We start from the raw sequence: 24138 nt of genomic DNA on the forward strand, positions 1-24138 counted from the left end.
TTTGAATGTTAGGAAAATACCTACATATAAAAGTTTTGAAAGTAATGTAGCATGATATTTCTACGTATGGAGTTTAAATCACACTACTCCGCATCTGTCTATGTACCCGCCGGACCTTCCAACCTGGGGGCATCAACGTGAAACATACGAGTAATAATAATAAATATTTTTTATAGTGCACCATACAGTTAAAAATACACAGAAAATGTAATACAGAAATGAAACTTCTTCCGCTTGATGAATTTTCATTTATATCGGGAAAAGTATGAACAATAGTAGTAGCTACGAGAATGAACAACTGAATAAATATCGTAACTAAATAAATTATTGTTGGAGCACCTACTCTTAGAAAACAGGTAGCGCTTTCCAGACTTTTAGAGCCACATACTCAATTACTCACAGCACAGACCATTTGGGAGTAAAAGCCAGGTGCTCACCCATTCCAGAAATTTGTCTTTATCGTTACCGTTGAGCGGATAAAAAGTGCATGTAAGTTTATACTTAACTATATATAGTTATCTATACAATATCATGGACATCTTGGTCATATTTACATTGGTTTACCAATGTGTTTGACTCGCGTGCGCTTTATAAATAGAGATATACATTCAAGGTTGCGTAGTTTTTTTTTACATCTACGTGTTATTTTGATAGTTATCAACGTGACGTGTTGGAAGTGGCTGATATAATTTGGTTGTTTTGAGCATTTTTGTCAGTACCGCTACAGCTATCTTAAGTGTGTGCGTGCCCTGTGAAACCATGGCTCCCGCAATTAAATACACCAAGGTAGGTTTGGCTTAATCAATTTATTTTTCGTAATATGTGCCAAAATTGAAAAACAGAACATCACTTCGCTGACTGTCTTTTGTCAGTATAAAAACTTTTCACATAATATAAGGAAAAGGGCTTATTCTTCCCTGCTAGGCTAGGGGGGATCAAAGCGGCACTTTTCTGCCCTTCTAGGAGGGATCAAAGTGGCACTTTTCTGTTCTAGGACACATTTTTTTGCATACTATTGGTTTAGCCTAAATAATATTTTGAAACATAATAATTTCCTTACAAAAAAATAAAAATAAAAAACATTTATTTCAGACAAAATCCCTAGTAACATAACACATCAAATTGCAAATAAAAATTACAATTAAGTACAAATATAATAAAATAAAAATTCAATTACAAATAAAATACAAATTATTACTATCTATTATTTACACTTTAGTCCGATTAACATTACACAATTTGTACAAATACACCAATTAATAATAGATGTGATATATAACATTGTTATTATGCTGGGCCATGCAACAGTGGTTCACATATGCGCAGTCAAACCTGCTTGAAATCATTGTCAGGATGCTGTTGGAGCTGCCCCTATCCCGGCGCACCAGGGATGCGCAGCGCTTGCGCATGGTGGCATAGAAGCAGTCTACCCGGGCTTTCGCGAACATCCCTGACGCACTGCAGAATCGGGGCAACCCCATCAGCACTGAACGCATCATTATATTGGAATCGCAGAGCATTGTACTGTTTCTGGGTATAATTTCACACCACAAGCTGCTGGTATAGAAGGCTGTACAATAGGCCCTAAACAGGGTGACCTTGACCGCAGCGGAACAATGTTTAAACCTGCGGGCGATCATATTAGCCCGTACAGGCAATGCTTTGCGCTCCCTCTCGATGTCTCTCATCTTTAAGGTCAGAAGTTATATGTTACTTGATCGAGATAATATGTAAACTGGCAAACTAATTTGTTATTTTTTTATAGCTGACGTAAGCAGTATGTGTCATATGGCAGCAAAATTATTTCCACCTTGGAAGTAAACATTTGAATTCTCACTATGCTCAGGATAATTACGTTATTACGTTATTTTGCTTCCTTGTGGCACAATCTACTAATATTGCTACTAGAGGCTTGATGTTGATGTAGGTTTAATGTTTGTAGTAACAATTTAACAGTGTGTCAGTAAATTGAACACAAACGCAATTAATTAAATACCTAAAGCATGACCAGTAATATTATTTTCATGTATATGGTGACAGTTCAGTATAGTATGAAAATATTAGTTCCAGTGAACTTCCGCAACATGGCGCGTGATCATATATTTCTGGTCAGGCTTTACATACATATATGTTTACCTTCTCCCATACAAACCAGACTCACCACACTGTAACATGCTGTAACTGAACTAAACTAGACAGTATGCACACCTGTTTTATAGGTACTAGATAATGATATAACGGTACTACTTAAAAAAAAATAGGCTGTGACAGACGGACAGACAGATAGACCGACAGACAGACGCACAAGTGATCCTATAAGGGTTCCGTTTTTTCCTTTTAAGGTACGGAACCCTAGTTTTTTCCTTTTAAGGTACGGAACCCTAAAATTCCTCGTATAACTTGTTCTGTCAATCAAAAGAAAAATGTGGTATAGATACGGGATGCATACATAGTTAACGCCTTTCAACTGAGTTGCAGTACGAGATACGAGATTTTTTTAAAGTAGTGACGATAAGTACGTTTCGAAGACAGCAGACCCCAAATTAAGTTGGCACATATATTCTCTTTCTCTATAAAATGTAGAACTACACGGAAGTACACGGACGAAGTCGTCAGTGGAGGCAAAACACATCTAGGTACATCATTCATGAAAATCTTGCAATAAGAGTTGAATGATTCACGGTTATCACGGGTACGGTCGGTTCACGGTCATCTTATTCACGGCAGAGTGAAGATAGCGGGTGGGTGTAAAAACTATACAAAAGGTCAATATATTTAAGTCTAATCTTGCAATAATAAAACTATTCGACTCTAAGGGAACTAGATACCTAGCTTAGTTTTATTCTAAGTTGAAGGCCTTTCAAATGAGGTGGTACATCATTTAATTTTACTGCCAGACGTTTCCTAAATTTACTACACTAAGGTTAGGTAATGTGTTCGCAATTTCTGGCTTGAAACTTTCGACCACTGACTTTGTGTCGTGTGTGTGAAACCAAGAGGGTAGAATTATAAAATGGTGTTGTTACATATAGTCGCCATTTAATATATCGGAGCTGCTAAGGTGCTCAAAAATATCTGAACATGCACTTAAAGTGCAGTGCAGTCTTAATAATAAAGGCTTTATTCAGATATTAAACAATACCTTGGCCGCTCCGATATGTCTGATGGCGACTGTACAGAAGAAGAATTGAGAATAGAATGAAGATGAAGCAAAGTAACAAGAAAAAGTACTTTCTGTTAAACAGGAAGTTTATAAAGAACAATACAATAAGTACGGAACTGGGAAGTTTACCCTACCTAAAAAAACTGGTTAAACTTTCTGCCGCGTATAGGTACCCGCCCCGTAACATTCTGGCCATTGTCATATTTCTACCAATATATAAAAAAAAAATTGTAATCTAATGTAGGTACTTACCTACCTATCTACGCAAAGCAAAATTTTCTTATCTAAATACTCGTATTAAAACTTACTACTCGTAAAAATTGTATAATATTTTGTTTCTACTTATTGAATACCTGTTTTACAAAAATTTCTCATTGATTAATATTATATTGCGATCTATTAGTATGGTTTTAGCAAAACCCTTGTAAACTTAAATTATGTGCCTACAAATTTTATTTATTTATTTTTATTTAAATTCTCCAATTTGGGCTATCTTCAGGGCGCGCTTAATCTACTGTCATATCGTAAGTACAGGGTTGGGCAGATTAAGTGTCCTAGTTTAAAATAGCCATACAATTAAAACAAAACTTCAAATTTCAATACTATACTTGGTAGGGTTCCGTACCTCAAAAGGAAAAAACGGAACCCTTACAGGATCACTCGTGCGTCTATCTGTCTGTTCATCTGTCACAGCCTATTTTCTCCAAAACTACTGGACCAATTAAGTTGAAATTTGGTACACATATGTAAGTTTGTGACCCGAAAACAAATGAATTTTAAACATGGGGGCTACTTTTGGGGGGTAACTGAGAAAATACAAAAATGAAGTTTTTCAAACTATATCGTTTTACATATCAAATAAAAGAGCTCATTTCGAGAATCTCAAATATATATTTTTTTCTTATTTTAAAATAAATAGTTTAGAAGTTATTTAAGAAAATAGCAAAAAAAATTCCAATCCCCTCTTTATCTCCGAAACTACTGGGTCTAAAATTTTGAAAAAAATACACAAAATAGTTCTTTACCTATAGATGACAGGAAAACTTATTAGAAATCTGCAGTCAAGCGTGAGTCGGACTTAATTACTTAGTTTTGATCCTAGCCCCTACGGGTTTTTAAAGACATTTCACTCACGTAACTCACGTTTCACATAAAATAAATGTTCCGTAATCCGTTTGTCAAAACAAAGTTTTGGACGGAACACTAAAAATACATATTGTTAAAAATTGTGTAATGTACGGAACCCTTGGAACGCGAGTCGGACTCGCACTTGGCCGGCTTTTTTTATTTTAAACATACTCTATAAGTCTATACCTATTTACAAAATTAATTCAATAGCTAGCCATATACGCACGGATTTGCCCGTCACAGATGGGCAGCGTACCGGCATCCGGCGGACAAATCTGTGTCTATTTCTCGCCACACATTGACGGATGTGTCCGCCAGACATATCTTTCAGGCAGATCCGACGGGCAAATCCGTGCGTGTATGGCTAGCTATTAGCTCAAAACGCTCTCCCTGTATAGCTTTACGGATTCTACCACACAATGAGCTGCAAGCGTCACACACTACCTCATCTGTTATATCGTCCCATATCTTGACCAACCGATGCTTGAATGAATTTAAATTCATTCCATGCGTGCTCCCAATCCTGCTGAGCACATGCTCTTCTATACTTCTACATACTTCTTATTCTTCTTGGATACATATCCCCATATAGAAAAGTCCAACGGGCTCAAGTCTGGTGAAGATGCAGGCCATTCTTGGCTAGATTTTTTTTGGGCATTTGCTCTTCCAAGTATTTTTTGTTTTTTGTAGGCCTTCAATCCAAGATCATGTCGTAGTATACGATTCATTGATTGTTGGGATATTTTCATATTTTTAGCGAGTTTACCTTACCTTGGGCTTGAGTTTACCTTGGGCTAGTTTTCGCCAAATACGTCCACGATCGATTTTTTTTTGACACGAACACGAACTGATGGTTTTCGACCAGGTTTTGGCCAGATTCTTCAAGATCCTGTTTTCTTTAAATCGCTTAATGGTCCGAGATATAAACCTTACATTAATATCTTAATGGTTTAGCTTCTTAAATATCTCGCACGGTCGGAATTTTTGCTTGTATATGTATACATTTACAACGAGTAGGCGATTCGCGTCCATGTTCAAAATAATATAAAAAACAATATATATCAAAGTCACGTCTAGAAATCATAGACGCATACATTCTCGATTAATCAAAAATAATATAGTTAAAAAAAGTTCGCTATATTTAAGTATAATCTGCCCAACCCTGTAGATTGATATTCGTATTTTGTATAAGTATTTACTGTAATTTTGTGTAAACTTTTCTTTATTTTAGTTGTTCATCAACAACGAGTGGGTAGATGCCAAAAGCGGCAAAACCTTCGACACATATTCTCCTCATGATGGCTCCGTCATCGCAAAGGTTGCCGAAGGAGATAAGGTAAAAAATAAATACTTTATTATTTAATATGTAATCTATCATTTAGCTATGTATAGTCAACATCAGTGGTACAGTATGAAACAACAACGGGCTAAAAGTATTTTTCAACACACTTGCTCAAAACGACGTTTTTATTCCACCGATTTTTGGCTCATAATCCTTAAACACGCGTGCTCTTTCAGTATATTATTCCACTCGTGCTTTTTCATTATATTATCCGACTGAGTTAAGAAGGTAACTGATTGCTAATATATATATATATAGTCGTCCATGTCGTGTCCGACAACGGCGACCTTTACAAACTCCTCTGATGAGGACGTATATGGCTCGCAAAACCGAACTTTGTTTTAAATATCCGGTCGCACTGTGTACAATAAAGCTTCCCTTGTTCATTATAAGTATATGCGTAGGACGGCTTAGGTCGAGACTTCCGTTGAAGGCGCTTTTGTTCCAGGTGTTCAAGTCGAGCTTCTTCGAAAGTAGCTACACCTTCTCTTACCTTATTGCGCCATTCCGGTCTCTTAACCGCAAGCTCCTCCCAGCGCTCAGATGGGATGTCGCAAACTTTGAGATGGCGCTTGAGAACGTCTTTATACCGCAGAAACTGCCCCCCGTGGCTACGTTTCCCATCCTTGTGTTCCGAATAGAAAACGGATTTAGGGAGTCTACAGTCATCCATGCGACAGACGTGGCCACTCTATCTTAGTTGGCTTTTTATTAGAATGGCCTCCATACCGGACATATTGGCTCGACGTAATACCTCCGTGTTAGTCACACGATCTTGCCATTTAATTTTAAGTATGCTGCGTAAACAACGCATGTGGAAAGTGTCAAGCTTTCTGATTTCTCCCTTGTACAGGCACCAAGACTCTGAAGCGTACGTAAGTATTGGAAGCACCATGGCCTTGTACACAGAAAGCTTGGTTTGGAGTTTTAGATCGTGCGACTTCCAAACGCGTTGGTTTAATTTTCCAAATGTGGCTGCAGCTTTGCTATGCGTGATGGAATCTCTGAGGCAAGGCGATTATCGCTTCGGATTTGGCTACCCAGGTATTTGAAGATTGTAACGTCTTTCAATGCTGAATTACCCAAGACAATCGGAGTATTATCAGCGTTGGTGCCTCTGGCTGGTTGCTTCAGAACTTGAGTCTTACTGACGCTTATCACCAGGCCAAATCTGTCGCACGAGTCACTTAAAGATTCCATGGAGCCTTGAAGTGCATTTAAGCTGTTGGCCATCAGGCACACATCATCGGCATTGAGGACCTCCACAACGGAAACCTGACGGACTTTTTGTTTTGCTTTGAAGCGTGAAATATTAAACACCCCCATGTCTGACCGTACATTCAGATAAATTGGTTCGTTGCTTCGGCTAAGCGCGTCCCTCATCACCGCCGAGAAATACAGAGAGAACAAAGTGGGAGCCATAACGCAGCCCTGCTTAACACCACTAGTAACTAAGAATGAGTCGGAAAATTCGCTGTTATGCTGTACCTTGGCTCTCATATTGACGTGGAACTGCTTTATTAGGTTTACTAGCTTTGATAGACAGCCAATTTTCTCTAGAATTAACCAGAGAGCCAAGCGTGGGACTCGGTCGAAAGCCTTTTCGAGATCTACAAAACACATGAACAGAGGGCGGTTTTGCTCTGCACATTTCTCTTGTATTTGTTTTACAACAAATATGGCATCCACCGTCCCTCTGTTAGGCCTGAAACCACATTGAATGATTGCTAATAATATGCATGGAAAGGGAGCCTTCTTTAATTGGTCAGACTGGCGGGCACCGGCGCGCCCGGCCGGCCCGCCCGCCGCGCCGCCCGCGGCCGGGGCGAGGGGCGGTCGGCAGTATGACAGATGCAACACACAATACTAACTGTTTTAACTATTAAAATTTAATTAATACGAGTTTCTTTTTTTTCTCGCAAGTGTGTTGAAAAACGTCGTATGAAACGCGTGTGCATTGGTCATTACACACATCGGCTTTCTTATTGCGCGCTCGCTTACAGCTCGCGCGCACAATATCGCCTCGTGTGTAATGACCAACTTAGCACACTTGTATCATAATGTACTAATATCTGCCACCCTAGATTACTTTTCCAAATAGTATCTTTACAGTTTTCGTTCTGCAACAGTTTAATAGGGATGTTGACATGAATCGCGAATATATAAAATTTTATGTTTTTACTAGAGATGCAACGAATAATGGCTTGGCCGAATACCGAATACCGAATATTCGGCGCAGCCATTGCCGAATATTCGGCTAGATGTTTTACCTAAAATGAAGTAAATTCGAACGCGCGCGTGTGAGCGCTGTGCAATTTGCAACTTGTTTCTCGCTGTAGGCATTTATGATAAATGATGTGCAAAGAAGAACAGTCAGCGAGTGTCAAATGTTTTTTACAGGCTGATGTAGATTTGGCAGTGAGTGCAGCAAAGGCAGCGTTCCACCGTAACTCAGAATGGCGATTGTTAGACGCCTCGGCTCGCGGCCGACTGCTCGACAAGTTCGCGGACCTCGTACAACGCGACTTCAAGTATCTCGCCGAGCTCGAGTCGTATAATAATGGCATGGTCGTCAACATGGCTCTTTTCACGACGGAAAATGGCGTGAAGTCCATTCGTTATCTTGCTAGTTTAGCTGATAAGATTCAAGGCGACACTATTCCTCTGGGTATGTATTAACTATTTCAACAACGGAACGGACTCATCTTAACCTGAGAAAGGAGTTTCCTTACTAGATTTTTTTAAATAGTTTTTATATAGAGCTCTTTTGTTTATTGAAGCAAGCTAAAACAAATATTATTATTATTCCAATGTGCACTGATAATTGTTTTTATTTTTGTCAAAAACTGCTTTTCATGATGATTAAATGCTTTTTAAATATAGGAGGAACATGTTTAGACAATTCGAAATTTTGTCTGAACATACTTATACGTACTCTTGGGAAGCGTTTTACATGAATTTGATCTATATACTAGATGTCCCATCCCATGCTGTAAACTACTTGTAAGGAACCAATAAACATTTTTTCATTTTCATTTACATTTTTCATACTAGATGTTTCCTATTAGTTTAATATAATGCGGAGTCACCGGCTTGGTACCCCTACAGAAACTAATTTCGGGATCGAACAAATTATTTTTCCCCTCACTAGCTCGGAAAGCCGTCTATTATCCTTTAAAACAAGCGGGGAAAAACGCATTTTATCCACTAGTGGGGAAAGTAATTTGACCTTGGATGGAGCGTGTTTAAGTAGCTTGACAGATAACAAAACGTAAAACGCTCATAATAATGGTTCGTTCGATATTATTTATCATTAAATAAATGGTTTGAGAATCTAATAAAAAATACCAAATTTAGCTTTATTTAATAATTTTAAGTTATAAACCTTAAAATTCCATAAGAAACGTTAGATTTTTTATAATGATGTTAAATATAATTCTGAACGCACAAGTTGAGTCGATGCAATTTCAAAACGCATCGTTGACATTTCATACGTCAGAACAGAAATGTCAACATTGTCAACAAAATTTTTACTGTTCTTCTCACCAACTCACGTAAAAATCAGAATTTCTAGTGTTTTCTGTTATAATATCGTAAAAAAATTAGTGATTCCAGTGATGAAGATGATCTAACGCCTGTGGATGTTGCACTTTCCTCGCTATAGTGAGGGGAAAAGTTTTGTGTTACACACGGGTGCAAATGTATTTTACTTCTCATGTTTCAATTCCACACTCGCGGGTAAAATACAACTTTGCACCCTTGTATAACAAATAACTATTTTATAATTTGCTGTAAGGTTGGTCTAAAAGTTGTTAGCTGCTCTGGAATCTGTATCTACTCATGCAATTGCAATATTATTTACATTATTGTGAGTAGCTTAAAACTTTCAGACCAATTACCTCTCGTAGACTTTTGTGAGTTGTAATCTCTTTCATTAATTACAAAATCAAATGTTGTTTTCTTATTCTTGCGCATTAAATGCAACAGGGCATCTCACACACTTACATGTAGGTACCTATTTACATATGTTTCATTTACTTATTTTAAAGGCACCTAAAGCAAACAGAAATTTGTGAAATGAATTAATTTTTGTATAAAAATAATAATAACTATTAAATTGAAAATTAAAATATCTCTTCAAACTGCTCCACCGATTTCTATGAAACATAGCTTAATGCCATCGGCGCTTTTATATAGTTGTCATACCTATATATAATTATGCTGTTTATTTCAGATGGTGACAATTTCACGTTCACTTTGAAACAGCCTATCGGTGTATGTGGATTGATTCTGCCATGGAATTTCCCCATTCTGATGTTCATCAACAAAGTCGTAACCGCTTTAGCTGCAGGTATGTGAACTCAATAATACTGTTGTTCGTTTGTTCTATGTTTACGTAACTGTACCTCTCAACAGGGAAAACCCTTCCCTTCCCTTATTTATAGGATCACTTTGTTGTCCGTCCGTCTGTCCGTCCATCTGCCCGTCTGTCTGTCAGTCTATCTGTCAAGATCCGTTATCTCGGAAACGGGTGCATTTATCGAGTTGAAATTAAAACCTTATTCTTTATTATGTCTACAGCCTCTTCAAGCTGTGAAAAAATCAAACATCTAACGTAACGTAACGTTAACGTAAAAAAAAGATACGGCCGTTTATGCCGCAAAATACGTAGGTATATTTCGACATTATAGTACTTCCTGTTGATCTAGTACTATGAAAGGCAAGTTATATCGTCTTAAACTACAAGTACAGGGAACCTATCTCAAAACTATAAATTTGTAAAAAAATGAGCAAATAAAATAAAAAAATATTTAAATTTGTACGGAACCCTCGGTGGGCGAGACCGACTCGCACTTGTCCGATTTTGTTATTATGGGACGTACCACATTATAATCTATAAATTGTCAATCACAATGAAAAAATTAACATTTATCAACTGGCTAGGCTAACGTGGGATTCGAACTCACTGTATTTAGTTGGTGGGTACTCGTACTTATAGACTGTACCTATTTAGTGGCCTTAAGGCGCTCTCTTCTACAGATCGCAATTCTTAACCGATTCTCGTGAAATTTTATGACCAGATTCTATGAATAAATACACACAAATAACAGTTTTTAGCTTTTATTCAAATTGCGGAAATTGGCACAACGGACTTCAGCGCCAATGGCGCTTATTAATACCATTCTGAGTTCACATTGATATTTTTCAAAGTTTTGTCTCGTAATATGACAAATAAAGGATAATTTTTCAAGTGTATTACTAAACCATTAATTTGAAGTCAAAATAGTACATTTCGATGCTAGTGCGGAAAGTATGTCATTACTTCACGAGTACCGAGATATCGTATAGACTCGGGACGAGTGAAGAATGACATATCCGCACGTGTATCGAACGACGTTTTTTAATACAGTTGCGAAAAAATAAGAAAAGCAACAAGTAAGGAATGGAATTCGAATGAATTCAAAACTTTTATATATTTAATTCTGTGACACTAACATCATTGACATTGACATTATTAAGAGGTGTTTTTCTAGCTTTTATTCGACTAGAATAGATTTTGTTATTATTATTGAACCCACTTCAATGAAAGTTTTTTTTTCAAATGCATGTTCTATAAGACAGAAACAATTGTAAATATTAAAACATTGTACTATTATTACCTAAATATTGTTATTTACGATTATTTGTGTATCGTAAATTTATAAAAACAATATCGAATGTTGCCTTTGGAAACTTAAAACATTCTTGCAGTAAGAAAATACGCCTCTTCTTTGACAGGCGTTCCTTTCCATTCAGACAACTTATTAAGAACGGTTTTTCAACATTAAAAAATAAACGTGTTATAATACTTATAATGATGAAGAGGTAAGTAATAAAATATGAAATATGCATATTTTTCGTATTCTTACATTAACAGTAGGTTTTTATGTTGATTACGACGTTTAAAGCAAACTAATATTAACACTTATCAATAAGTAGTCATGAATTGGAACAAGTAAAATTTTTAAAAAATTGGATAAGTAAAAAGCACTAGTTCGCGAAAACCAACTTTCCGCACGCTAAACAGCCACGAAAAGTAGCACTTTTTGAGCAACTGTATTATTAAATAACTTTTTCACCTCAGCAGCTCGAACAAGCCTACTTTCGTCACTCCCTGGAGTGAGGAAAGTTCGACTTTCCTCACTCCAGGGAGTGAAACAATGTAGCTTTTTAATTTAGTGAAGGCCATGAACTTCATACTTTTATTACATTTTTTTTATGGTATGGTACGGTACGGTAAGGTCCGGTCCGGTCTCGTATCGTATCGTACATATTATAATACTTTTTTTTCTGTTTATTCTGTGTAATTCGAAATATATTTAACCTTTAATATGTTCTCACTACTGAGGTGAAAAATTATGTGTGCAACACGAGAGCAAAGTTATTTTACATCTCGTGTTTTTGAGTCCCTCGCTACGCTCAAGATTCTACCTTAGAATCACTCGCTTCGCTCGTGATTCAATTATAGAATCTTTCGCTTTCTCGGGACTCGAAATAAACACTTGCAAGAAAAACCAACTTTCCTCTCTTGTTGCACAAATAACTATTTTTATTAGTTATCTACAATAAAATAAAACTTAGCAGTAAAAAGCGTTACAATATCAATCTCACTGTGAAGACAAAAATTGATATCTAGGTCATTTATCATATTTAACCGTTCACAAATTTACGTAGGGTGTGTTGGGGTAAGATTGAACGGGTTTTTCATGCGGGATAAGATGAAAAGTCGCCCGTAATGCTTCGACATATGGACGATTTTATGTCTTATCCCTCATGAAAAACCCGTTCAATCTTAACACAACGCACCCTACGTATATAATTATAAATTTGTTTACTTTCCAAATCCTCACGGAATTGGAGCTCCTTGATATGACAAGTTTTTTACACAACATCTTAACGCTGACATCTATTTTATCCCCGGCAAGCTCGGCCGAATTTCACCTTCCCGTACAAACGGAGTTTTGTTCTCATTTTTAAACTACGTGTTGGATTGTAATGTAACTTTGCACATACAATGACATGAGGTATATCTAGGTCTGTAATTAGTTTATATAGCTCCAGTTAATAAAACAAACAAAATAGAGCAAAACAACTTTTGTATGAAAAACTTAAATTGGCTGTATTTTTTTTACCATGCATGGTATCTGAAGCCGTTGATGATTTTAAAAATGTACTAGGAAATGAAGGTAGAAAAAATTTAATGGAACTCAGTCAAAATATTGTCTCTTAGAATAGAATCGAAATTTTATTACATTTTAAACATATTATATTCTAATCAGAGTAAACTAAAGATCATATATTCATACACATATTTATAAGCCCAACTCCCAACTCTATCCGGCGGAGTACCGCCGATTTAATTCAGCCTCTTTGTTTAGTTTTGAACTCCTCTCACAACATTAGGACCAAACATTAACCTTCTCTTTAACATAAAACACAAATACCTTCCACCGCATCTTCTTCCTTAATTTTTTTCTACTATTATCGTATTTGTGTCATTGCCAGTGCTACCGACATATTACCTCTTCTGTTCTCATTCATCGTCATAATCAGGCATCGTAAACTGCGAGCGAAATCCATTGAAATGACGTACTTTGACTTGAGTTGACTAAGTAACAACCCTAGTACTTCAATGGATTTCGCTCGCAGTTTACGATGCCTGGTCATAATAAATACCTGGGGGCACGGCAGTGCCCCCGCTAAGACGAGCAAATTGAAGCGCAAGGGGCACTACCTACCCTTTCTCGAAGCGCTTCGTCGTTTTTTTGAACCCTCATGGGTTTGAATTATACCAGATAAACAAAATTCTCGGGATATGATATCATTAGTAACTTATTAAGCATGAAAATGTTCAATTAGAAAGCTCTTATACTCTGGATTTTATTCATATCTAAAAAAAACCCGATTTCTGCACTCACTCACTCACTGATGATTATCAAAACCTTAAGGGTACTTCCTGAAATACTAGGAAGCTAAAATTTGGTATGTAAGATAGTCTTAGTACACAAACAACAGAAAAATTTAAAAACTTGAAATTTTTAGCCCCTAAGGGGGTGAAAAGGGGGGTGGAATTTTGGGTGGGGAATTAATAACCGCTGAACCGATTTAGTTGAAATTTGGTATGTAGATAGTTTTTGTAATGGGGAAGGATATATAATAGTTTTCACACCAAAATTACGCCTTAAGGGGGTGGTAAAGGGCGTTAGGTGGAAAAAGGGGGTTGAAGTTTGTATGAGGAATCAGTAAAAAGCAGATTGTGTAAAAGATGCCTCCAGATACATATTTCAGGATTTTTAATAGTAAATTACCCCCAACCCTTTAAATTAGGGGATAGAAGATTGTCATTAAGCAACTTACAAAAAGAAATGAAATCCCACCAATAACATATTTATGTAAAATGTTGCCAAGACGAAATCATAAGACTCGCACTGTCAAAAATTTATCAGATCTCTTGTAGAGCCAAGCTTCTAACTCTACAAGCCCTAACTGCACAAACTCTACACCTTAGTCAAATTATGTGGCTTGGCCGTTTCGTTACTACTAGAACTATTATTTATATACTTATTAAAAAATAATTAATAGTGAATCAATTTTTCACCTTACGTCCATGTGACGGTACAAATCCCATTTGAATTTTTCAGGGTGTACGGTGGTAATAAAGCCCGCAGAGCAGACCCCGTTGACAGCGCTCGCTCTGGCGGCGCTGCTGAAGGAGGCCGGCGTGCCCGCAGGCGTGGTGAACGTGGTCAACGGCTACGGGCCCGGAGCGGGTACTGCGCTCACGCATCACCCGGACGTTGCGAAAATTTCTTTCACAGGCTCTGCTGAGGTACGTAACGCATTTACTCATTTTTTATCAGGTGCCGCGATCTAAAGGGTCGGCAACGCGTGTGTAATATCTCCGGTGTTGCAGGCGTCCATAGGCTACGTTAACTGCTTACCATCAGGCGGGCCGTATGCTTGATTGCCACCGACATGGTATAAAAAAAAAACTAAAAACCCCGTATTTAAACGCGCAGTGCTTCAAAACAAGGATAGGTATTCGCTTTTATTCATCTTGTATCTGAGAAGCATACCTATATGGGGCATATTGGGGCATTCCACCAAAAGGTCAACTTTTCTCGGCGAAGTGACTTGTAGTGACTTGGTGTAGTGTAATACCAGAAGCAATCATGTATAGTACATTATTGCTTCTGGTATTGTCCATGGTATACAAAAAAAATGGTTACGTAAATCAAAAGGCCAGCTGGATAAGGGAACAACATCTGCCCTTGAGCTATTTTGAATTGATTTGTTTCATATAGTTTACTCAGCACTTAAGCCTTTAAAATTTCAGGTTGGAAAGCTAATTCAGCAAGCTGCTGGTAAAGTAAACTTGAAGCGGGTCACCCTTGAACTTGGAGGCAAGAGCCCGCTCATAATCATGAATGATGCTGACCGTGAGTTTCTTTTTATTATTACTTTTATTTTTAATTTATTCGGCAAAACATAAGCAGTCTGATCTGTATAAGATCAACGAAGGTTTTCACTTTGAACAGTGATAAACAGGCCAATTCTAGTAGTTTTAGTTATTAGATCAGTATCATATGAGTATCATATTGGAATGAGATCGAATAACTAGAACTCGAATTGGCCTGTAAGTCACAGCATTTTCTCGTACTAGTTGGCAACCACGAACTTACCTTCACTAAGTTAAGGTAAGTTATTCGCGAGTTTTCACCATTAAGTAGATTTATTAACAATTCTGTTTACTTGTCTGTAGTTCAATGCGCATGTTTGGTTAATGAAGGTAATAAGGCCAAGGGATTATTATGGAGGATTAATGAATATTCTGTGCATGATAATCGATACTGGTTATAAAGCCAATATTATTTTTCATTGTTAAGTTTCAGACAAAACTTATAAAAAGCCGTCTACTACTGTATGTACTTCTGGATTATTGAGATCAATACATTTTAATTAAAAAAAAGCTGAGTTCTTATGGGTCTCTATCATCAAACTAGATTGGTGGTATACCATAACACTATTTTGTCACTGATATTTTATAGATAACGTTAAACTCAACAAGACATCGAAAACGATTCAAATTTGACTTTTTAGATTGTATTTATTAAAACCCATGTTTAAGATTTGTTTTAAAACATTTTAGTGAATGTAGCGGTTCCAACGGCAGCGTACGGTGTGTTTGGCCATCAAGGCCAGATTTGCGTGGCCGCGTCACGCCTGTATGTCCAATCTGGTATCTATGACAAGTTCGTTGAAAAGGCAGTGGAGTTTGCCAAAAACAAGAAGGTTGGAAACCCGGCCGATACTACCGTAGATCAAGGGCCACAGGTATTTATTATATTCTTTTATACGACTTACATAATTTAGATTTACTTACCTTTATATACCCGCCAAGTCGAGCAAAAAAGAGGCCCGGACGTACCATCCTTTTCTCGAACTTCTCGAAGCCATTCAGGCCATGGCCAAGTCATTATACGTACCTATTAAAATTTAAAATTTAAGATTATAATATCGGTTTTATTTTAACGTACCCTGGCACTGACTAAAATAACCGACTTGGTTTCACATTACATCTCAAAACTTTTTTTTAGTAGAAGAATTGAGCTGCGAGACTTGCATCTCTTCACATGTAATGTTTTTGATGGGATTTATTTTTACATGCTTTATGTATATATAGTATGTACGTACGTACGTAAAACTTTTATTCTATACACGGTGGCTACAAAATAAGTGCATTCCCGTCGCCAGGGAGGTTTTTGTGGTTATACTGACCAACTTTTACTATGGGACCAACCCCGAAATCGCGAAAATTTTTTTGGCTGTTTCATACATTTTGGCCGGTCCATTTTCTAGGGGAGGGTGAATTTTTTTTCCGCGATTGGTTGGTTTCTATAGTAAAAGTTGCTCAGTTTAATAATAATAATAAAATCATTTAATCCAGATAACATTGATGCATAATTAAAACATACAAAACATTTGCAATAAAAAATAATAATAATAAGATTAAATATAAAAGATAGATCCGAAACCTCCCTGGCAATGGGAATGCACTTATTATTTAGCCACCTTGTATAACTCACATTTTCACTGTAGTTTGACGTTGTAAGTCGGTGTTGTCAAGTTTATCTTTCTGCAAAACCGTATGCGAAAAAAGTACAGAAACGTCCTACATAGGTACTTATAGTAACCACCCCTATGATGGGACTGGCACCAGTAATGGGATGGTATAGACAAATCCTGTAAAATAAGTATCTATCATCAGTTTTTAGACACTGGCAACATTGTGCCATAAACAAGAGCCATGGAGATGCTTAAGTTTTATTAGTATAAGGCGCCATACATCCCATGACTGGAACAAAAACACAGGTTTTAATTTGTTAATAATTTTCAAAACAATTGCAGTATATAATTAAATACATGAAAAACATACAGGACGACTAGCACATTCAACTTTTAACGCATAAAGTGGTAAACATTTTTCTCTTAAATGTTCCATAATTGGTGACGTTACTATAATTTATTTTTGCTACAGAACATAAACTTACCTATATGTATTAACTAGCTGTTGCCCGCATCTTCGTACATACGCGTGAATTTGCATGTTGGTGGTTATATATTTTACATGAGCATAGAACATTATGCAGAAAAGATAGCAGTAGGGACGGTTAATCATTTGTTAATTCTTATAGAAGTTATACAACGCATGAGATTTGTCTGGCACAACTTACGAAGTTACAAGCCCTTAACTAAAAAAAAAATGTTCTCAATATAATCCCTCTCAACCCCCTTAGAATATTATCAAGACCACTATTTAAAAAAAAATTCGCTTCCGAAGCAAACTTTCAACCCTTTTTTCACTAATTTAGGGGGTTAATACAAACTGTGAATGAAAGCCATTTATTTCAAAAAAACAGTTTCTTGATTTCTATTATTATCTTTTTACGACATTTATAGTTCACTATTATTTACAAAAACTTTCGTTCTCCATGCAAAGTTTCAACCCTTTTTTACTAACTTTTCAAATGAATGTATTTTCAAAAGTGATATCAGTTTTCGTCTATTTTATTATAAAACCCTTTTACCAAGTTTTAAGTTACTAGCTTATAAAAAAATTGGACCACATATATAAAATTCTATCCCCTTGTAAACAAAAAAATACAAATAAAATAAAATAAATTGAGTGCGGAACTTGAATCTTTGTTTAAAGGCATATTATTAGAATAAAACAAAAATAATTTCAGCGTTTTTAAAAATTCATCCCCTAAAGGGGAAAAAAGGGGTTGACAATTTGTATGAGGTTCAAGTATATTTTATTAAAATACAAGATAACTAATTTCAGCGTTTTTTATAATTCATCCCCTGGAGGTAGGTTTATGCCATGTCCATTAACTACTGGAATTTCAACACTGAACTGTTACCGTTTAACTCAGCCAACGAAACTCTAGACAAGACGTATTTTAAATTGAATCCTTATTTTTATCGTCAGTTTTTGGTTAAGAATTTCACATAATATTGTCATCAAATATGTGGGCCAAAGGTTGCTTCATATTGTTTTGAAAAAATACAGTAGGCTACCTAGCTGTAGATAAAAAAAAAACACTGAAATGAAAAATTTATAGTTACTTAATTGTCAATTAAGTATTTACCCAATATTTTCATATCCAGGTTGACGGCGAGATGTTGGACAAAGTGCTCGGCTATATCGAAAAGGGCAAAAAAGAGGGCGCGAAACTTATGACTGGCGGGAAACGTATCGGCACATCTGGCTTTTATATCGAGCCCACCGTCTTCGCTGACGTCAAAGATGACATGACAATTGTCAAAGAAGAGGTAAGCGTTCAAATTCTTAAACTTTTCTACTATAATAGGCCAGGAAATAAATGCTCAAAAAAAGTTATAGAGGGAAATGCTTGGAACACAATTTTTGACTTGGTAACTTTGTTTGGACTAGTTAGGTGAATATATCAAAAGTCCCCAGCCGTAGCCCTTGAGTCGGGGGAGAGGGGTGTTTGAAGGTTCCATTTTTCTGTTTTTCAATTATATCTCGGAAATATGGATTGTAAACGGGACTGGTTTTCAATCCGGCCGGATTTTGACCATAATCGGTTGGTATAAGGATATTAAAGTTAATAAATGACATATATTTTTAGTTTTTTGCGTAATATGAGAAATAAAGGGTAAAACTATTATGTTAAAAAGTTATTACGGTAAAACAAATTTTCGTTAACCATTATAAATTCTAAAGCCTGATGGTATAGGGGGTAGGAATTGGAACTCCTTGAAAGGACAAGTATTCGTAACTGTTCTTTGATTGGGTTCTTTGTAATGATGACATCTATTCTGGTAACAAAAGAAGATTTATATGAAATGCGCTCCAATATTATCTTGCTTTCATTTTTTATCCGAGAATATTCATTTACACATTTATGAGCCTAATTCTAGTCGGTGGAGTGCCGCTAATTATTTAACCCTGCCATTCCTATATTTTGTTTAGTTTTGTTCTCTCATCACAACACTATAACATAACATTAACCTCTTTAGCCTAAAAAATCGTCGTATCATGTCACCAACACGAAAAAGGAGATCCTCTTCTGTTCTCAAACATCATCATATTAATATCTTCTTATTTTATTCTGTTCTGTTTAACTCATACCTTCCACCCTACCTCACCTAAAACGCATACCGCGTGCTGTGTGTAGGCTTCTTTTAATACCCGGATCCGGTCAGGATCCGTGATTTTAGCCGGATCCGGTAGCTCCTACAAAGTGGCGGATGCGGCTGGACTACCGAATGTGCCGGACTGGATTGCAATCACTACACCATTCCGTAGTAAAAACAAAAAAATATATATTAACCTCCTACTCACGCTTAAACCGCTAAACCTATTTCGTTGAAATTTGGTATAGAGATAGTTTATGAGTCTTGGGACAGGACATAGGATAATTTTTATGTTTTTACCAGAATAATCTTTTGAGTGCGAAAAGTGGGGTGGAAGTTTGTATGGGGAATCAATAACCGCTGAACCGATTTAAATGAAATTTGGAATGGTCTACATGTTTGATTTAGTTGAAAATGATACCAAACATGACTTCAAGCTTAGGCAGTATGAATCTCAGGAATTCAGTTTCGTCGAAGAAGTTGAATTCTCCCCACGCCCTATTTCACACCTTTAAAGGATAAGAATAAGAATAAGAATAATTTTTATTGACAATAGAGAACAATTTTCAGACACATGGATACAGTGGATCCCAAACTAGGCTATGCCTGTGACTTGGGGTCCTAGAATGCAGTTGACATTAAAGAATATTACACCTATTTTATTTAAATTTGAATAATTAAAACTACAAAACTATACTACTATAAAAGGAAAAGGAAAAGGAAAAGAAGAGACGACTAATAAATTTACAAATTAAAGTCGGTGAGTGAGTATGTGTGAGAGAGCGTGTGTGTGGGTGTGTTTGTATATAAGGGTGTAAAAGAAGAGGGAGGATGGGAGAAGAAGGAGGAGAGGATGGGAGTGTCAAATATAAATGTTTCTTAAGAAACGTTCAGTCTCGTGATAGTTCCAGTCCAAGCATGCTCTAGTCACGACAATTTTTACTTCCCTTTCAGTCATTTTTTGGAGGTCAACTATCTTGCAGAACTTGTTGTAAAGGAACGGTTTTAGGTAGGAACTGAAACGTCTACAGAAACTAGTCTTTGTGGGCATTAATGGCATCCTAAAACAACGATTTCTGAGCCTGTTGGATTCAACCGGTCCAACCGAGAGCGAGACCTTTCGGTGGGCCCTGGTGACAATTTTTACCAAAAAGAGTTTTCTAACACTAAGTAAGCAGGCCTCCCTGAAAAGACTGTCCGTTGAGAAAAGTGGTGACTTTTTGAGCATAACCTTAAGTACTGAGCGCTGCGCACGCTCCAAATCTATCAATGATGAGGATGCTGAGCCCCCCCACGCCAAGATACAATATGTTAGAACCGACTGACAAAGGGCAAAATACACTAGTTTTAAGGTTTCACTATCGGCTACATCTCTCAGCAGTTTCATCTTGTATATGAGCTTCCGAACTCTTTTTGACGTAGCGACAATATGTTGTTTGAAACATAGTTTTTCGTCAATTACTACGCCTAAGTATTTTAAGGCTTCTACGCGTGAAATAGAGTGGCAGTTGGTACAATCAGGACGAAGGGCAATGGCGGCAGGATTATTGCAGGTGTGAAGTACTAAACTAGTGTCACTTGGTGGACTCGATGCGCTGGTTTTAAAGAAACACACGTAGTTCGTTTTGGCACAGTTTAGGCTAAGGAGGTTGCAGCTCAGCCATTTCGCGGTTCGAAGCAGGCCCTGTTGAGCTATTTGAAAGACCTCGCCCCAAGTCGACCCGTGAAAAATAATCACTGTGTCGTCAGCGTAATTGATCATGTCAGCGTGTTGCATTTCTATTGAGGCTAGATCGTTCAAGTATATTAAAAACAATGTGGGACCCAGAATGCTCCCCTGCGGAACTCCAAAGGATAACCCCAATTGGTCGCTTGTGGCTGTACCCAGTTTTACGCACTGCCTTCTATTTGTGAGGTAGCTGCGAAACCACTCAAGTCCAAGACCCCTAATTCCCGAACCTTCAAGCTTCGTTAACAAAATGGGAATAGACACTGTGTCGAAAGCTTTGGCTAAGTCTAGGAAGACCCCAATGCTTTTTAGACCCTTGTCCAGATAGTTAGCAACGGTATTAGTCAGAAGGGTAACGGCGTCTTCGGTAGATTTGCCTCTACGGAAACCAAACTGGTTATTAGAAATGATACAATTTTTCTCCAAATAGTTGACCAGCTGTTGATTGACAATCTTTTCAAGCAACTTTGAAAATGTACTTAAAAGAGAAATAGGCCTATAGTTGACCGGGGAACTCCTATCGCCACTTTTGTATATCGGGCAAACTGCTGCAGTTTTCCAAACTTTCGGAAAGACCCCAGATGAGAGGCTTAGGTTAAACACGTGGGTGAGAGGAGCTACTATGTACCTTTGAACTTTTTTTACGAGGCGATTAGAAATTCCGTCAAGACCTGTCGCACTGGTTGGTTGGATGGTTTTTGAGATAAAAACTATCTTATGTCCTGTCTCGGGACTCGAAATATCTCTATACCAAATTTCAACTAAATCGGTACAGCGGGCATAAGTAGTATGTTTCTAAACTATGTACCACTAAACCCTAAAACTCTACCCTAAAGCTTAAGGACCTTCCCCGTGATTGACTATGGGAAGTCATCTGCCAACGGTTCCCTGAAACCATATTACGATCTATGGACAGAATCTTAACCACTTTGTTTGTTTGTAGATATTCGGCCCTGTTCAGAGCATCCTGAAGTTCGACACGCTGGAGGAGGTGATCAACCGCGCCAACAACACCAGTTACGGTCTCGCTGCAGGCATCTTCACGACCAACCTCAATAACGCGCTGCAGTACGCGAAGCACGTGGAAGCTGGGATTGTCTGGTGAGTTCCTATTTATTTCATAACATGATAACATAGGAGTGAGTTTTCTTAATGTCGGATAAAAGTTAATAGATTTTCATTAAAACTAAGTCAAGGAAACAAAAGAAAATTATTTTGGGTAACTAGTGGTAGAAAAAAATACATGCTTTAAACATGCAAGAATGTTTTATCTAAAACTTTTAAAAGAACATTCCTATAAAGAGCACAAGGACCATTCGACAGTCGACAAGGATAGTTCGAAGTGTCGTCGGGTTTTGCCTTTGATATAATTGTAAATGGTTCTAAAATGGCTCACTTTTCAGGGTGAATGACTACTTGGTGATGGGTCCACAATCGCCGTTTGGCGGTTACAAGGACTCAGGTTTAGGTCGTGAGGGGTAAGTGCAGTTCCTTTCACTATGGGCCGATTTACACATTGATTAGTGTTGTGCGACTTCATACATTTGCTACTAAACACAAGTAGCAAATGTATGAACTCGCACCTAACACTAATCAATGACAATCAAGCCTTAGTTTTGCTCTATTATCTCAACTATAGAAGTGTCAAGATTTTAAATTGTTTCCTTTATTTTAATTTTTTACAATTTCATTTCAGTGGATTAAATTGCGTCGACCCTTATTTGGAAGTAAAAACCGTTGCCATCAACTTACCAAAGAAGTTTTAACAACGCAGAGAAGCGGAGTCAGCAACTAAGGAGCAACAACAACCGTCTGTGTTTTGTGTTAATAGATTGGTTATTAAAAAAATTGTTTATTATATGGTATACTGGATTTATTTGAGTTCCGTAGGTAACCTGCATCTGTCAGTTAACCTTACAATATATTGAATAGGTATCATTGGGTACTTACCCAACGACTTCAACTGATACTTGGCTTACTATCCAACTACTTAGGTAGGTAGCTAGGAAGGTTCTTGTATGATATAGAAGGCAAACGAGTAGATGAATCGCCTCATGGTAAGCGATAACCGTCGCCCATGGACACTCGCAGGTGCGTATTGCGAACCTGTGTGTTTAACCAAGATGCCTATCGTTAATACTCCGTAGCGAAGCGTAGTCATCTCTCGCTATCACTCTTGCATATTAATGCGACAGAGACAGTTGCGTTTTGTTCGTTACGGAGCGTGAACGATTGGCATCTTGGCTGCGTACCCAGGAGATGCAAGCATCTATAGGCTACGGTTATTGCTAGACATTAGGTGTATATAAGCTCGCTTACCACCGCTGATATTTAAAAAAAATCAATTTGCGGCTGACAGAGCTTAATCTCCTATTACTTAAGAAGTAAAATCCAGTGCCTAAATTGCTTTTCAACTTAACAAATAAAGGAAAATACCAACCGAATAGGATGTCTTTCTAGGTAAAACAATTTCCGCTCACTGCCAGGTATTCGTTTAATCTCCAGATCCAATCAGCTTATCAACTAATTAAAAATTTTCACCACACCAGCTGGTAAAGTCTCTCTTGATTATTCAAAAACTGATGAGAGAGTTGCATTTTATCCACATAAAATGAATTCCATAAACTGTGCTATATTACAGCTTGTAACGTATATTCACGAGAAAATTTGTGGCTTCATGTGTGTCCATCACAGACCCTTTTCTGATAGAAAACAATGCACCATCCGCACTTGCCAGACTGAAAAACGTCACCCGGCGCGCCGCGGCAGTTTACTATGAAACTTTCCATACAATAACCTTAGCGTGCAACCGGTGCAACCGACCCTAAACCTGCTAAATTCATTTTGAAATTAATTTATTTTTACCTTTAATATCTATCTATTGGGCATTGTAGTCGGTAATAAACGGTTAGCTAACCTGCGTTTTGCCGAAGACATTGTCCTTTTCTCCCACACGGCATCTCAACTACAACACATGCTACAAGATCTCAGCACAGCGAGCCTTGAGGCTGGACTCACAATGAACAGAGCGAAAACTCAGTTGATGACCAATGGAGCAAAACACAGGGTCAC

General features: G+C 37.3%; 1 protein-coding gene across 1 annotated transcript; it reads left to right on the forward strand.

Annotated features, from left to right (window-relative positions):
- The first annotated feature begins 674 nt into the window (after positions 1 to 674).
- On the forward strand, positions 675 to 22862 carry LOC134743609 (aldehyde dehydrogenase 1A1-like). Its single transcript, XM_063677172.1, has 11 exons — positions 675 to 786; positions 5523 to 5627; positions 8034 to 8301; positions 9868 to 9984; positions 14315 to 14502; positions 15010 to 15112; positions 15823 to 16007; positions 18345 to 18509; positions 22010 to 22167; positions 22470 to 22544; positions 22763 to 22862. The coding sequence occupies exons 1-11, from the start codon at positions 760 to 762 to the stop codon at positions 22830 to 22832; spliced, it is 1461 nt and encodes a 486-aa protein (XP_063533242.1). The 5' UTR covers positions 675 to 759; the 3' UTR covers positions 22833 to 22862.
- Positions 22863 to 24138: the final 1276 nt, after the last annotated feature.

This window comes from Cydia strobilella, chromosome 8 (genome assembly GCF_947568885.1).
Source record: "Cydia strobilella chromosome 8, ilCydStro3.1, whole genome shotgun sequence".
In the NCBI taxonomy this organism is placed as follows: Eukaryota; Metazoa; Arthropoda; class Insecta; order Lepidoptera; family Tortricidae; genus Cydia; species Cydia strobilella.